The 16,374-nt window shown below is 32.3% G+C and overlaps 2 protein-coding genes across 3 annotated transcripts; one reads left to right on the top strand and one right to left on the bottom strand.

Moving 5' to 3' along the window:
* Nucleotides 1-612: 612 nt before the first annotated feature.
* Nucleotides 613-3,704, bottom strand: LOC123917138 (reactive Intermediate Deaminase A, chloroplastic-like). Its single transcript, XM_045968773.1, has 6 exons — nucleotides 3,407-3,704; nucleotides 2,680-2,798; nucleotides 2,521-2,565; nucleotides 1,409-1,482; nucleotides 1,273-1,322; nucleotides 613-929 (listed from the first exon to the last, which is right to left on the bottom strand). The coding sequence occupies exons 1-6, from the start codon at nucleotides 3,582-3,584 to the stop codon at nucleotides 835-837; spliced, it is 561 nt and encodes a 186-aa protein (XP_045824729.1). The 5' UTR covers nucleotides 3,585-3,704; the 3' UTR covers nucleotides 613-834.
* Nucleotides 3,705-4,767: 1,063 nt separating this feature from the next.
* Nucleotides 4,768-8,128, top strand: LOC123917137 (disease resistance protein RPM1-like). 2 transcript variants are annotated; one of them, XR_006812380.1, is made up of 3 exons: nucleotides 4,768-7,477; nucleotides 7,587-7,727; nucleotides 7,975-8,127. XR_006812380.1 is itself a non-coding variant. In XM_045968772.1 (2 exons), exons 1-2 carry the CDS (start codon nucleotides 4,888-4,890, stop codon nucleotides 7,976-7,978), a joined length of 2,844 nt encoding a protein of 947 aa, XP_045824728.1. In that variant the 5' UTR covers nucleotides 4,769-4,887; the 3' UTR covers nucleotides 7,979-8,128. The 2 variants fall into 2 exon arrangements, 1 of the variants encoding a protein (XP_045824728.1); XM_045968772.1 differs by having other exon boundaries at nucleotides 4,769-7,727; nucleotides 7,975-8,128.
* Nucleotides 8,129-16,374: the final 8,246 nt, after the last annotated feature.

The following is a 16,374-nucleotide window of genomic DNA, read 5'->3' as shown; positions in this document are numbered from 1 at the left end:
GTTTTATACTTTAAGTGTTAGTTCAGTAGTAAAATTTAGTCTTATAGAGTTTAAATCTTTTTCAAAACAGTTTGTAAAATGGTCACTAATAAATAACACTTTAATTACTAAAGAATTTCTCTTCCCATATTTTATTTAAAAATGTGAGTGTATTTTATATCTCACAATTTCTCATAGGGTATATTTGAAAAAATATTCAAAAAATTACAGCAATAAAATAACTACTACTTTTGATGATTTTTGGTATTTATTCTTACAATTAGAAATAGAGAGTATTTTATGAAGAAATTAGTAAGATCTTTTTTTTTTTGTCAAGTTGTCTAGTGACTAGAAATTTCAGCTTAAAGGTGAATAAGTAGAGAGTCCGAGGGTCGAACCCCGGCTCCTACACATAGAGTGCAACATACCTACCAACTGAGCTAATCTCAAGATGACTTTTTTTTTTAAAATAGATGAATCCCAATTTATTTGTCCAGTGGATGGATTAGAGGAATTTATAAATGAATCCCAATTTTAGTATAACAAAATTCAAGGTTGATGTATGAATTTTAAAATAGAACTTGATAAAAAAAAAATGAATGCAGAAAATGCAATACACCAATGAGAGCAGCATTTACAGCAGACCTTTGGGACAAATCACTTTATTATTTGAAATAATGAGAGTTAACATCCAACTATGGTTCGTGTCACAAAATAAAACTACTCTTCCAATTTCTCTCATTTTTAATGTGCACAATATCTTAAGTCAGAGAATCATGATCCAACTAGAAAAGACCAAAGTAATGGATAATGTCCCTCCTGTATTATTGACTTGATTTTACTGGAGATTGGAGCTCACAGTGCTGCTATGCACTCAATTTCAATCTTGGCATCCAATGGCAAAGCAGCTACTTGATATGTCGCGCGAGCTGGGGCCGGTGAAGGAAAGTCTGCAAACATTCAAACCACAACAGGTAAATGACTATTGAATGCTAGTTAACTATAGTACAAGAAATTAGCAGGTAATATATGCCTACAAATTTAGCAGGATTAACTTTTACAGCACAATATAATATATAGTATAAGTGAAATTCATTGGTAAGTAACACATTTAGTACTTTGTCTGCATGGATTTTCCATATTCTGCAATTTTATACAGATGGCCAATTATTGTTATCAAAAGAGTCGATAATAAAGGGCACACGAGTAACAATTAATACTCTAGACTTAGATATAAGCAAAAATAATAGGTAATAGTTGGTGGACCAAAATATAAGCTCAAATATAACTCACATTTAGCATAGATCTCGTTAACTTTCTTGAAGTCCTTCAAGTCAGCCAACCTGGAAGAAATGAATGTTGTTAACCTAGTCATCTTGTCAGCACTCAAATACAAAGCCAAACTATGGAAATAATAAATAATTCATACAAAATTGTTGTCTTAACAACTGATGCATAGCTGGCACCCCCAGATTTTAGGATCTCCCCCATGTTTTTGAGAACCTGCAATATGTATGTAATTGTTTAAAATGTCAGGCGCAAAATCGACAAGTGCACCTTTACAACAATACAACATCAAGACAGGGTTACTAGCTATGAAATGCTGACACACACACGGACAAGACATGCCTGCAACTTGAAGTGTCCGTACTAAAAAGCGTTACTAGCTATGAAATGCTGACACACACACGAACAAGACATGCCTACAACTTGAAGTGTCCGTACTAAAAAGGTTACCAACATGTGTTTTATGAAAGTCATGATGCATTAAGATCATTTATGTGATATATAAAGCATCAACATTGTTAGAATATTAGGAGTGTCTTGATTTGTATTGTCTTATTATGTAAGTGATCTTAATGGGTTGAGCTTGTGCTAGCTGTATTTTACAAATACTTGACCTAGATTATTAGTATAAAAACAAGTGTTAATGTTGCTTCTTATTTTCTTTTAATTCAAATGAGAACTTCTTATCCTCCAAATTTGTCTGCAGTGTTATCGATGGTGGATGACAGATCATGGTGGAAAGTCAAAATATCCCCATTTTAAGCTGCTATATACACCATAAAACAACATGGCGTTGTTCCCAAACTGACTATGACAATTGTAAAAACATCCGCAACCACAATCCACCATGGTGCCACAATGGTTGATATTGGACAACACTACTTATCTATATTCTTCTTCTCTTAGTCATACATAAGTTCTTCTCTTCATAATGAACAAATGAAAAAAAATATTGATGATTGCAACAATCATTTTAAGGGAAATTACTGAAATTAGCAGCTGTAAGTAACACCTAAGTTTTCTTAAAAATTAAAAGAAATCTGATTTCTTGGAATGACCAAAAGGTAGCATATTTGAACACTAAATAGTTTTTAGGAGGCAAGTCATCTAATGAAACAACATCTCAAATGCGTAATTTGGAAAATCAAACCTCATATGCCACAAGTCAAAGTGAAATGTGACAGTGCAAATACTAAGAAAATTCCCACATATTACAGAGTGAAAGGATATAAGTTCATATTTGTATTCTTTTACCTGCTCAGTCTGATCTTCAACATCATCAGAGACGAACTTCCCTGTCTGCATTAGAGTGCAAAACACCGATTGTTAAAGCTACATCATGCAGTCAGCATAAATGCACAATTGCACACAAATATATAAATGCTGAAAGATTGGAACACTGAATTATCAAACCTCAGGAACAAGACCAAGTACACCCGAGACAAATAAAAGGTTGTTGGCTTTGATTGCTTGAGAATACGGCCCCAATGCCGCCGGGGCCTTTTCAGTCTGAACAGCTTCCTTGTTGATCCCTAAAACCAACAAATATTATGTTAGTTTTTCTCCTTGTCAAAATTTGAACCCTAGACCTCAAACTCCTTAACCCTTAACTCAATCAGTTGAACTACTCATCCCACCAAAACACCGACACTTATGATTACATACAATCACTTCTATTTTTTCAAATTATTACCCGTGTTTAGGTTTTGTGCCCCGTGTCCATGTTAGTGTCAGTGTTTAGGCTTACACAATTCAATGCAGTTAAGCATCACCCACAATAAATGATCCTATAATAAATTGAAACAAAAGAGCATTGGCAAATTGTGCTGCATGACTATTGATTTGTAATTAGCACATAGATTAGCAACATTTTCACAACAAGTAATATAAAGATAAATTGTTGCTTGTGTCAATTTCTTCCCCAATTTTTTTGTAAAAATTAAAAATTTATCCCCAATGATGAAATTGCTAGAGAATTGAGAACTTCAAAAGCTAATTTGTACAAACGAGAATTTCCAAGACTAAATTAGTACAAGTAATATATTCAAATACCAAATTATTTATTAACTAATGTAAGAAAAAAAGTAAAATTTGTTCCCCAAATTGTGAAAAATAGGGTAAAGAAATGATTGGAACTTACGGGTATCAGTGGAAAGGCTCATGCATAAGAAAGGCATAGAGCGCTTAGAGGAACGCCACATAGCAGTGCCGGCAGCTGAAGCTCCACCGATCCCGGCGGCCCATGATGCTCGGCGGTGGAGAACGGCGGAGTTGATGGGTGGAATGTGGAAGGTCCTTGCAGCACACCAAGACGCCATCTTTGTTTCTGTCTCTCACTAGCTTTGGTCAGTCACACAGTAAAATCCTGTCTGGGAGTGACAACGTTTGTTTTGTACTTTAGTTTATTTTATTTACGTTGGTACGTTTCTGAATTTTTGTTGATAAGTGAAATTTATGGAATTTTTCTCTTTCTCCACCCCCCACCATATGTCTAACTGACCCCCCCAAATTGACGTTTTTACCCCTAAAATAACTTTCAGAAAATGTTTTTCGATGTGCAAAGGGATTTCGTAACAAGCTACTGTTTCGATTTGATGAGGTGAATAGTCATTAGAAGAGGTTAGTGTTTGATCACGATGAACATATTGAAAAAGACGAATAATTATTCTTGTGTTGACTGAGTAAAAAGTAATTCAGGTTCGTTTAATATAATATCAATTTACTTACAAAATGTCTTTTTTTACATTCATTTTGATTTTAATATTGATTTTTTTTTAGGATCGTTTACAAATAGTCGATGTTTAGTCTCAAAGCGCAAATTAGAGACCAACTGCACAATATTGCTTTTCTAGAAATGACGTCATTGATCCCCTGGTAGTAAGTGAAGAAAAAAAAAAACGCTTAACTTATGGTGTATGGGTGTGACTCGGAGTCATGACTATAGGTGTTGATCGTTCTACATCATTGACAAACATTGTTTAAATGTGAATTCTTATAATGATAGACAATTTTAATAGATTTACAAATAATATTTATTAGGTTTAATTAGTAAAATGGTCTCTTAAAGACATGTTTGGTTTCAGATTGATCCCTTAAAGAAAAAAAAAGTCTGAATAGGTCCCTTAAAGAAAAAAAAAGTCTGAATAGGTCCTTTAAAGACATCGCCGTTAATCAAATTGGTCCCTAAAGAAAGGTTCGAATAGGACCAAACTGATTAACGAATATGTCTTTAAGAGACCTATTCGGACCTTTTTTTCTTTAAGGGACCTATTTAGACTTTTTTTTCTTTAAGGACCAATCTGAAACAAAAAATGTTTTTAAGGGACCATTTTACTAATTAAGCCTATTTATTAATATTTCTATATTAAACACTATTTGTGAAACTAATCAGAATTATCTTCATCAGTAGCATCGGTATATCTCTAAATAAGATGTGTACGAGTGTCGAACTCATTATTAGTACAGCTAATTACCACTAATTAAATCACACATGATCAAGGTAGTCAATAAGTATTAAACAATGAGCGAGATGAAACTGAAAGTCAGTCAATGTGTTAGTTCATGCTATATACATCTTGAAGAACTAACTTTTTCCTCATCAATTATCAAAGATACAACAAAATGTGTGACACTATACTTTCCTGTGCTCGTGATAACTTACTTCCACTAGCCCGTGAGCATTTGCTTCCAATATTAAGGGAAGCAGTGGATATGATTAGAGGTGTACCAAAAGAAATTGAAGAAATGAAAGATGAACTTGAAAGCATTGAAGAATTCATCAACAAAGCAGATAAAATGGTTGATGATGCTGAAGATGACAAAACAAGTCACCAAATCAAAGAAAGAATCAAGCAGCTAAAAGAAGCATCCTTTCACATAGAAGATATCATTGATGAATATATGATCTGCGAGGAACAACCTACAGGATGTACTGCTGGTGCTAACTTAGTCAAAACTATGATTCTTCGTCTCGAAATAGCCTACAAGATTCAGAACATCAAATCCCAAATTAGTGAAATGAAAGATGCAAGTTCTGAAAAAGATTATGGCTTCCAGTTCCATATTCAATCTTTTTCAGAACATGGATCAAGCAGTTCTGCAGCCAACTCAAACGCTGCGTTATTGCAGAATCTTCGAAGGGCTCCATTTTACATGGATGAAGCTGATGTCGTAGGCTTTGAAATGCCGAGAGACATATTGATTGATTTGTTGTTAGAGGGAAGACCGGAGCTCACTGTTGTTTCCGTTGTTGGAATGGGAGGACAGGGAAAAACCACTCTAGCCAAGAAAGTTTTTGACAACAACAAGATTGTTAAACACTTTCACTGTCATGTATGGATTACCGTGTCTCAATCATACGATATAGAAGGATTGCTGAGGGACTTGTTGCGCGAGATTTACAAACAACAAGGAGTCAATCCTCCTCAGAGTATTCATCAAATGAATCGAGAGTCGTTAGTTGATGAAGTAAGAAACTACTTGCAGGAAAAAAGGTATGTTGTAGTGTTTGATGATGTATGGAATTTAAATTTTTGGGATGATATTGAATTTGCTATGATTGATAACAAAAATGGTAGTAAGATTTTAATCACAACAAGAAAGATGAATGTTGTGAATGCTTGTAAGAAATCTTCTTTTGTTGAAGTGCATGAACTAAAAGGTTTAACTAAAGAACAATCTTTGGAGTTGTTCAATAAGAAGGCATTCCGCGACTTGAATGGATGTTGTCCGGAAAATCTTATTGAAATATCTTCTAAAATTGTTGAAAAATGCAATGGATTACCACTAGCAATTGTAGTCACCGGGGGTCTTCTATCTTGCAAAGATAGAAATACATTTACATGGTACAAGTTTAGTGAAAATCTAAATTCAGAGTTAAAGGAAGATTCCAAGATAAAAAGAATTTTAGGTCTTAGTTACCATGATTTGCCTTACAATCTCAAGTCATGTTTGTTGTATTTTGGATTATATCCTGAAGATTGTGTAGTTCCTTCGAAGATATTGATTTGGCGATGGGTGGCTGAAGGGTTCTTGAAAAAGGAAAGGGGAAAGACTTTGGAAGAGGTTGCAGAAGGATATTTAACAGAATTGATCCGTAGAAGTTTGGTGCAAGTAGTTTCAGTCAGAAATGAAAGAGTAAAAAGTTGTCGTGTTCATGATATGGTGCATGCAATGATCCTTGAAAAATGTGAGGATTTATGCTTTTGCAAGTATATTGGTAAGAACGAACAATCATCTTTAATTGGAATGGTTCGACGTCTATCAATAGAAAGTGGTGCTGATAATATAATGGAAAGTATTGAAAACTCACATGTTCGATCACTACTTGTTTTCAGTCCTAAAACATTACCTGAATCCTTTGCAAGGAGAATCCCTACAAAATACAAGAGGTTGAAGGTGCTTGCTTTGGAGTATGCTGGATTGCTTGAAGTTCCTAAAGATTTGGGAAGTTTGAGCCACTTGAAGTATTTTAGGTTTCGGGACACACATCCAGAAGCTAGACGTTATACACTACCAAAATCCATTTGCATGCTCGAGAGCCTAGAGACCTTGGATTTGACAGGTACAATGTTCTATGCTATGCCGAAGGAGATTTGCAAGCTCAGAAAGTTACGTCATTTTCTAGGCTCGAGTATGTCTTTGATTCAATTGAAGGATGGTATTGCAGGTATGACATGCCTACAAACTCTACGTGAAGTTTATTTAAATGAAGGTGAAAATGAAAACGATAGTAGAGTAGTAGAGCTAATCCAAGAGCTAGGAAAGCTAAAACAGCTAAGGGAATTGGTCTTGCTCGGTGTTAGGGGTAAATATATGAGTGCTATATCTTCCTCGATCAATGAGATGCAACAAATGGAGAAACTATATATTCGCACAATCAGAGTTGACACAGTCATCAATATGAATTTGAATTCACCCCTACTTATGCTTCGAAATCTCAGACTTGAGGGGAAGTTAGAGAAGTTGTCTGAGTGGATTCCAAAACTTCAAAATCTTGTTAAGCTGACTATGGTACTTAAATATTCCAAGCTAACAGGTGATGTAATGAAATTACTCAAAAGTATGCCAAACTTGTTGTACCTATATGTCTCCAACTGTGATTATGAAGACAAATTCAAAAGCTTACATTTTCAAGATGGATGGTTTAAGAATTTGAAGGAACTATATCTTCATAATTTTGATAACTTGAGTTACATCCATATTGACGAAGGTGCGTTGTGTTCTCTACAAAAGTTCCAACTATCCTCAATCCCTCAACTCAAGACATTACCAATTGGCATTCAACACTTACAAAAGCTCGATTTTCTCTGTATTTTGAGTATGTGTGTGGAATTTATGGAGAGCATTTCTCCAGATGAAGGAAAAGAGCATTGGATCTTCAAGCAAGTGCCCTTTGTAGAAATTTCTGGAGGATCAGGAGCTATAAAGCATACACTATCCAACTTCGAGAGAAAAAAAAGGTATGTTATACGTTTTTGCTTTCGTACACAATCCAACTTCATCTGATGCAGTTCCTAATGCACGGTTCTACATGTGATTAAAGATCATACTGCAATTGTGGTGCGATGCAGTTGCGAAGACTACTGCATCAACAATACTGCGGCCACAATTGCATTTAAAATTATGATCCTTATACGGAGTATTGAACTGTCTAACCATTTCCATGATTGTGATTTATATTGATAATAATTTGTGTGTGAACTGCAGGTGATGGCCATGATCAGTGAATGGATATTCAATTTTCTCCAATTAGTGGACTTTTATATCAGTGACATTGCTTCTTAATATATGTTCCTGTTTTGGCACTTCCTCAATAAAGAAATGTGTTGCTTTGTATTGTTATATATATAATATATATATCTACTAATTTATTTTTTCATTCCAGAAAATTGAATGATTGTTAAGACATTATTACATTATATATGCATTTTATTGTATAGTTGTTTAAATTTAATTCGCTTGTTTTAGTTTCATAACAAAATTCAGTTTCAATATCCATGTTGACTGGTTTTAGGAAAATCCTCAAATTGATTTGAAGATATATATATATAATAGAATTAAAGATAAGGAATGCCTAAAGACTGAAAAAAAATCTCAAGTTTCAAAATAAGATTAGAGGTTATCTCAAGTTCATAATACACCTCATACACTTTTAGAATGAAGATGAGAATGACTGTCACAAAGTTAAAGTTTCATCAGAATGGACTTGAAAATGATGATCAGATTGAAGTTAAAATTATAAGTTTCCAAGAGAATGAAGAACTCAAAGATAAAAATAGCTTTTTCAATAAGCCACAATTTCTTAGCTTGCTTCCCAAGTCCTTGCAGCGGTCACACTTGACTTTCTATATATGTCATCATTTAAAGGACATAAACCCTGAACCTCAAGTCCTCAACTCCTTAACCCTTAATTAACTCAACTAGCTTAACCGGTTGAGCTACCCCTCTCACTCATAAGACTCACAATCTGTAAGCTTTATATCAGAATCTAAGATATCAATCACAAACCAAATCATTATATGTTGATTGTAAGAATTGCTTGTAAAGAAGGATTAAGTGTTTGTGTGTGTGTGAAGTCTGAAGAGACCGTGCAAAACTTGTAAAAGGTCAAGTGACCTAAAGATTGTAATGTTTAGACTTTGAGAGGATATCTCAAGCACCCTATTGGATAATCTCACAAGATTGTCAGGACTAAGAACTATGTTAAATCTCTATGTATTTTATAGAGTACATTCCTTTTATACTAATTTTGTTTTTTTATTTTCACCACCAATATTCGACCTACTTAACCGTCTAATTAGGTTCGAGAATCAGTTCTGACATCAAGTACTAAATTTTAATACATACTTCATGAATCATTTTGATTATTATTCTCAAGTGTCGAACCAACCAAAAAATTTAAAGGTCACAATTTTAAATTGTAAATTGCGTGTACCCTTCACTCATGATTGTCGGATTGTCATCCAGCTATCTTCCGCGGGTACCATTCAAATATTCATACTATACCCATGTTCCCACCTCATTCAACCACTAACTTAAACGTTTGAGTGCTAATATTTTTGCAGGTATCTTTCCTCTCACTGGAGAACAACCTCTCTCACACTCTAGCTAGAGCAACTTTTACCGCGCCAGAATCCTCTTGTTGCAAACATCACCACGGGGCCATCATGGTTCTAATCTACTTTAGAATAGATCTATATTTCAACTTCAACAACAAAAATTTATTTATTTTATATTTTATGCTGATAGTAACAATTTATTTAATAAATTGTGAGTTATAATATGAGTAAGTTTTCCTTTATGATTGTTGGACAATGGCAAACTGAAGCCACAATTGTTGCATTGTGATGTCCCATGACATCGGTAGAAAATATTTTTTTTCTTTATTCCCCAATTTCTTAACTGATTTTAATCAGTTTTGATTGTTATTCCTTTTAACAAATATTTCCTTTTAATGCTCTTGATTAGCTGTAAATCAAATAGCATAACCTCCACTTTATTAGCAATTTTATAACCGTCAAATTGTTAAATGTGTAGCTAATAAAAATGACCTATTGACAGGAAAAGAAAAAGATGTTTTTTCATTGTTTTGCTATTAAAAGAGGACCGACATAGTCATGCAAAAAAAGAACAAAACATCTCCTCTTGATTTTCAATTCTTTTCTTATTTTCTACTTCTAAAATTCTGGGCAATTGTTCTGTGATTTCCATAGCCTAAGGCCACGAGTGCACGTGTTCATAGGCTGTTGTGTTAACCTTGGGGAGCAGTCACAAACTAGATTACATAAAGGTCTAGCCGAATTTTGCTTTCAAGACAGTGATTTTTCACGACACAACAAACCTCCAATCTGTGTTATATATTTTTTCTGTTTTGTATTTCCGACTTCTAAATTTTCCAACAATTATTTCTCGGATATATAGATTTTTGATAAATGTTAAGCATAACACAAACAATATTTTATATACATCTAACTCGAGAAATGCCAGAAAAATACACTAATAATAGTAAGAAAAATGTTATTTAAACATAAATTTTTAACAAAAATACAACAAAACTACACTTTTTGCTTTTTTTTAATATTTGTTGCACTCCTCGGTATCCGTGTTATGAGTGGAGAAAAAATGTGTTATATTTTTGTCCAACTTTTTTGTGTTTATATAACACATCTCTAATAGTAATTCGTAGAATCTAACCCAAAATTTTATAAACTGATGAATAACATTTGACCTAAGCTCTTTGACTAGATGAATATTGTATGACATCACACACAGTTTCAAACAGGACAACAATCAGAGTTAGCTACGATACATTAATTTCGCTGAATTTTGGTGTGTGATGATGTAAGACTATCCCTCAAATTATAAAATAGTTGAATTGTTAAGGTTACTGAATAATGTGAATTAATTATGCATACCTTATGAATTCAATTGATTGATTTAATTGCAATTTTTTAAGAGCTTAACAGCAGCACTCATGAGATATACTAATATAATAATAGATGTAACAGCACACATCACTTTACATGCATTTAGACAAGTATAGATGAAAAACTATATTGCAAAGTTAATTGTTGATATATATTACAAAGCTGATTGAATACAAGTTCGCTTATTATATTATTAGGTCATGATAGGAGTTCCAAGAATTACAATATTTTGGTCTACTTTGAACAACCAACGCAAAAAAAAAAAAAAATAGTACACATTATATAAAATCTAACTAAAAAGTTTACCAAAAAAATCTAACTAAAAAGAAATATACTTATTTATATTTTGTTCAATCTTTCTCTTAACTGTAAGGTCTTTCATTTATGTGAATATCGTTTTTACCATCAATTAATATTAGAAAGACTTTCAATATATAAAAAAAAAAAAAAAACGTTAATATAACCTAAACTCAGATATCATTGTTAAATCATTTTCACATTTTCCCACTCATATAAGACTTTAGGTCCAAAAGGCTCCCTAAATCACATGGAGTAAACTTGGCCCATATACCCAAACTAATTTGTTTTTCAAAATTATTAAAAAAAAATATGGAAAAGTTAATATATACTGTATTTTTCAAACATTATTGGTTGACAAATGGGATTGGTTCACATTATTCAGGTCCCAAAAAAAAAGGACATAATGAGCTAGAATAAGAGAAAAAAGAAAAAGATTTTTTTTGAGCAACATCATAATGGTCAAGGGAAGTGCATGCAGCAGTTTTTTAGTCAGATTTGTAACAAGAATATTCATTGTGATTTTGAAAATAAATATGATTAAATTCGTGGATTATGGACAAAAGGACGGTGCCGCGTTGGTGTCTTGCGACGCTAGTTATTGTCTGATTGTAATTAATTAAGTTTATTTATAAGTTTACCTTTTTGTTAATTGATTTTAAAAATACCCATCATACCAAAAAAAAAGGTTCTTCTAAAAGCAGCACACACAAAAATTGACATCTCCACAAAGACAATGTATAAAATTGAAATAGTGACTCGAAAACCTGATGTTAACTTGAAAGGTATATATATTCTTTATGAGGTAATTTAATTTTGTTGCAATAATATTGAGTAATTAGTCAATTTAGTCCCTAAACTATCACTCTCTCACCAACTTGGTCCCTAAACTATTAAAACCAACTAAAAAGTCCTTAAACTATATTCACATCCTTCAATTTAGTCCCTAAACTATTAAAACCAACTAAAAGGTCCCTAAACTATATTCACATCCTTCAATTTAGTTCCTCGGTTAACTTTTCCGTTAAGAGACTGTTAGTAGTCCATAAACTATAAAAAATACTTCAATTTAGTCCCTAAACTATCTTTAAAAACAACAAAATAGTAACAACACTGCTAAATCATTACTGCTAAATCAAATTCATTTTTAACATAATTCATTACTGCTAAATCATCCTTTGTCTCGTTCACTACCTAGTAACAACTAACAACACAAATTCGTTCACTACCTAGTAACAACACAAATTCATTACTGCTAAACCAAATGAAACATTACTGCTAAATCAACAAAAACCAAAAAACATACTTAACCATAATTTAAACCATAAACCATAATCTTCATTACATAAATTAACTAAACCATAATCCATCAAATTCATTACATAAGTCAACAAATCCATTATTCATCAAAAGAACTAACTAAATCACAATCCATAGTTAACTAAAGAACAATATTAATCATAAACCATAATTTCATTACTAGAAAACTAGCATGCATCATTACAAAAAACCAAATATTATAAGCAACAATCAAACAAAAGCACTAAGTAGAAGGTCCTTCATTGCGTGATCCTCGGCTTAATCCTGGAGGTGGCATGAAAAACGTACCTTAAAACAACGACGACAACCGGAATTGGAGCGTATAGGTGGCGCTAGGATTTTCAGATTGAGATGATTTGAGAGAGTTGATCGAGAAGAGAATATAAGCGTAAAAGTAGCTTTTGGATTTTAGGGTTTTAAAGAACAGTTAAAGGAAAATATAACGGATGACTAAATTGATGGATGGAAAATAGTTTAGGGACTAAATTGAAGGATGTGAATATAGTTTAGGGACTAAGTTGGTGAGAGAGTGATAATTTAGGGACTAAATTAACTGATTACTCCAATAATATTTTAATGAGTTAAATATATATTTAGTTCCAATAAATTACCGATCAAGCGCGTAATGAAAAAGCACTAAACATAACGCTTGCAAACGCACTTTCTTTATTTGTCAATCACAACAAGTGGCTATAAATGCAACCACTTGGTGTTCTTCCTTAAACCAACATGCCAATTCTTACGTGGGGATGATAAGGAAAAGGAAAATGTTAAATAATTGGATTTGGAGATTCTACACATTTAGTACATGTGAGTTTTTTGGGGGTTCTTGATCATTCCAATTACCCTCAATATAGAATTTATTTTACGACGTATAGCTAAATTGTATCTAAATTTAACGGAATAACAATCATTTTTTTCTTCATCCTAGATGAATCTATTTTCATGAACTGACGTGATGAAAGGTATGTTAATAATTAAATTTGATGTTTGACATGGAAATAGGGTCCGGATTTTAGCAACATCTTAAGCCTTATAATTATCTAATAACAAGTCATTAACATATAAATGTACACACCTTCCTGTTGTGGAGAATGAACTCAACGCTCATCACTACCATGCAACCACATATCTTTCACGATATTGATTTTATCAACACCACTTATACTCCACCTACATCCAAGCAACAAAATTTGACGATCTTTCCAAATACTACGCCAAGCAAAGCTTGGGTTATAACCCAAAGAGACTTCAAATAAAGAAGATTGTGGAAAATACTTTGCTTTAATTACTTTGGCAATCAATGAGTCCGGATTTTGAACAATGTTTCATACTTGTTTCGCCACCATAACCATGTTAAAGGCTTCAAAATTATGGAAGCCTAAGCCTCCCTTGGCCTTGGGGCATGCAAGTTTCTCGCAAGTTAGCCAGTTTATGCCTCTCACGTATTACTACCTCTGCCCCACCAAAATGCATTTAACATATATTCAATATTTCTAATAAAAGATGAGGGAAGAATAAACATTCATGACATATAAATGAATAACCTGAAGTACCGACTTGATCATAATCTCTTTACTAGCCTTTGACAATGCTCGCCCTCGCCAAGAATTTATCCACTTTCATATACGGTCTTTGATATAAGTAAAAGTGGCTTTTTTGCTCCTACCTACCATAGATGGTAAATCAAGATAAGTACTCGTACCTAGAACATGCCGAACTCCAAGAATACTAGACAAGTCTTCTTTAGCCGCATGAGACATATTGCGACTTAATTATAAACACTTCAAACTTATATAAATTTATTTCTTGTCTAGAGGCTTGTTCATAATTAAGTATGTAAAATCCTTAGGAGTTGATTCACTTCAATGACATCAGCCCTGCAAAACAAGAAATAGTCATTTGCAAAAATGAGGTGTGACCCATGGATGTCACTTCTACCGGCGGCCTCATGTATAAGGAAGTCAGCCCTTCTGCCACCAAAATAAATAAGTATAGAGATAAAGGACCTCCCTGACGAAACTATATTCCGGTGTAATAGGACCGATTCTATCAAAATTCATAAGCACTGAATAATTAATTGAACCTATATACTCCATCCGTCCCATATTATAAGCAAAAAAAATCACTTTTTCATGTCCCAAATTATAAGCAAAAAAAACTAACTTTTATCATTTCCAAGATAAACTTTTACTTAATTTACTCTCTCTCTTCTTTTCCCCATAATCAATAACAAATAAAAACTGTTTTTACATCTTCCCATGAAACTTATTTCAACAAACACACAAAAAGTCAACCTTAAAATTATCATATTTTACTTTTCTTAATAAGTGTGAAAATTTTTTTTTTACTTATATTATGGGACGGACTAGTATATATATTCATCGGCTAAATCTCATTACTAGATAAAACATCACAAAGAAAACTCCAATCCATATGTGATATTGATTAATCATATGATTGATATTTATTATTTAGAGTTGTCTACCCTGAAAAAAATACTATAAATTTAGTAATTATTACCACATTGACTTCTGACTCTGGACTTTGTAAGATTAACAAATTCAAGTTGATAGAAAATTTCCATATAAAAACAAATGTGAACATTAAAAAAGTAGCAAAATGCCAATCTCCTTTCCAGATTGGTGAGTGAGTGGCAACTAAGAATAAGATCGATCCGACTTTGGAAAAAGATGACATTCTTTTTTTAATAATTTCTGAACATTTCAATGTATTATTATTAATATATTTTATGAATATAACTCCATGAGTCAAACAGCAGAATGACGTGTCGCATACATCTTTGATACACTCTTTTCTTCCATTCAACTTCATTCATTTTTCCTCTAAAAAAAACTTCATTCATTTTAGTCACGTGAATTACTCTCGGTCCCAAAATAAATGATATTTTTGACCACGTTTATATTTGTCGATGCACAATTTGAATTATTAATATATTTAATTATTTATTATTAAAATTATATATTTTGAAAATACTCACCAAGACAAATCAAACTATATCTCATATGCTAATATTTGTATATATATATATAAATATATATATATATATATATATTAATTAGTAGTAAAATACAGTCAAATACATCATATGAATAATACACTAAGTCAAAACTAGGTCATTTACTTTTGGACGGAAGGAGCAACACATTCTTTAATACATATTTTAACACTTTTTTTTAATGATAAAGTTTATATGATCCCACAAAATTTATATGGGACTCACTTGTTTTTTTTCAAACAAAGGGGATTCTCCCCTCTCAATTGAATTTTCTCCATATACACATTAATTGAAAATCGAATCCCTAATCACATGCTTAAGCGTATCAAGACCCTTATCACTTGGACCAATTCATTATTGGTGGGACTCACATTTTTATATGGGATATATATGACTTTCAGCCAATAATAAAAAAAAGTATTAAAATATGTGTTAAAAAGTGTGTCATAACAATATTTTTAGAATAATGCTAGCAACACACTCTTTAACAAACACACTCCAACACACTCTCTTTTATTGGTTGAAATTCACATGGGTCCCATAAAAAAATGTGGACCCATATAACTTTTATGGGACCCATATAAATTTTAACCAATAGAAGAGAGAGTGTTAGAGTGTGTTTGTTAAAGAGTGTGTTGCTAGCACTCCTCATATTTTTATTATTATAGAACTATTAGTTATGTTCACTTTTGTTTCAAGGTTACATGTTAAAAATACTTATTAAAAAAATTAAATGTTAAGGAACATAAATCAATAAAATAAAAGTTTTAAATTTTAAAATATTAAATATACAATTTTCAAAATAAATATTATGTATTTTCTATATATATAATCTCTGTATTCTTTATATTAAACTCTTAAAAACATGTATGTTTTTAGAACACATTTTAATTTTTTTATGTAAATCAAATATTCTCATGCACGCATTTGTATGGATTAATCTTTCAAATTTGTAGAACTTAAATAAACAGCAAATTAACTCTCTCTAAAAATTTAACGCACACCCAAACAAAAAATCGAACTCCAATCCTTAATTATTTTTTT

The sequence above is a fragment of the Trifolium pratense genome, linkage group LG3 (assembly GCF_020283565.1).
Source record: "Trifolium pratense cultivar HEN17-A07 linkage group LG3, ARS_RC_1.1, whole genome shotgun sequence".
NCBI lineage: Eukaryota > Viridiplantae > Streptophyta > Magnoliopsida > Fabales > Fabaceae > Trifolium > Trifolium pratense.
Note: the sequence above shows the minus strand (reverse complement) of the source record. Positions and strands in the feature narration are given on the sequence as shown.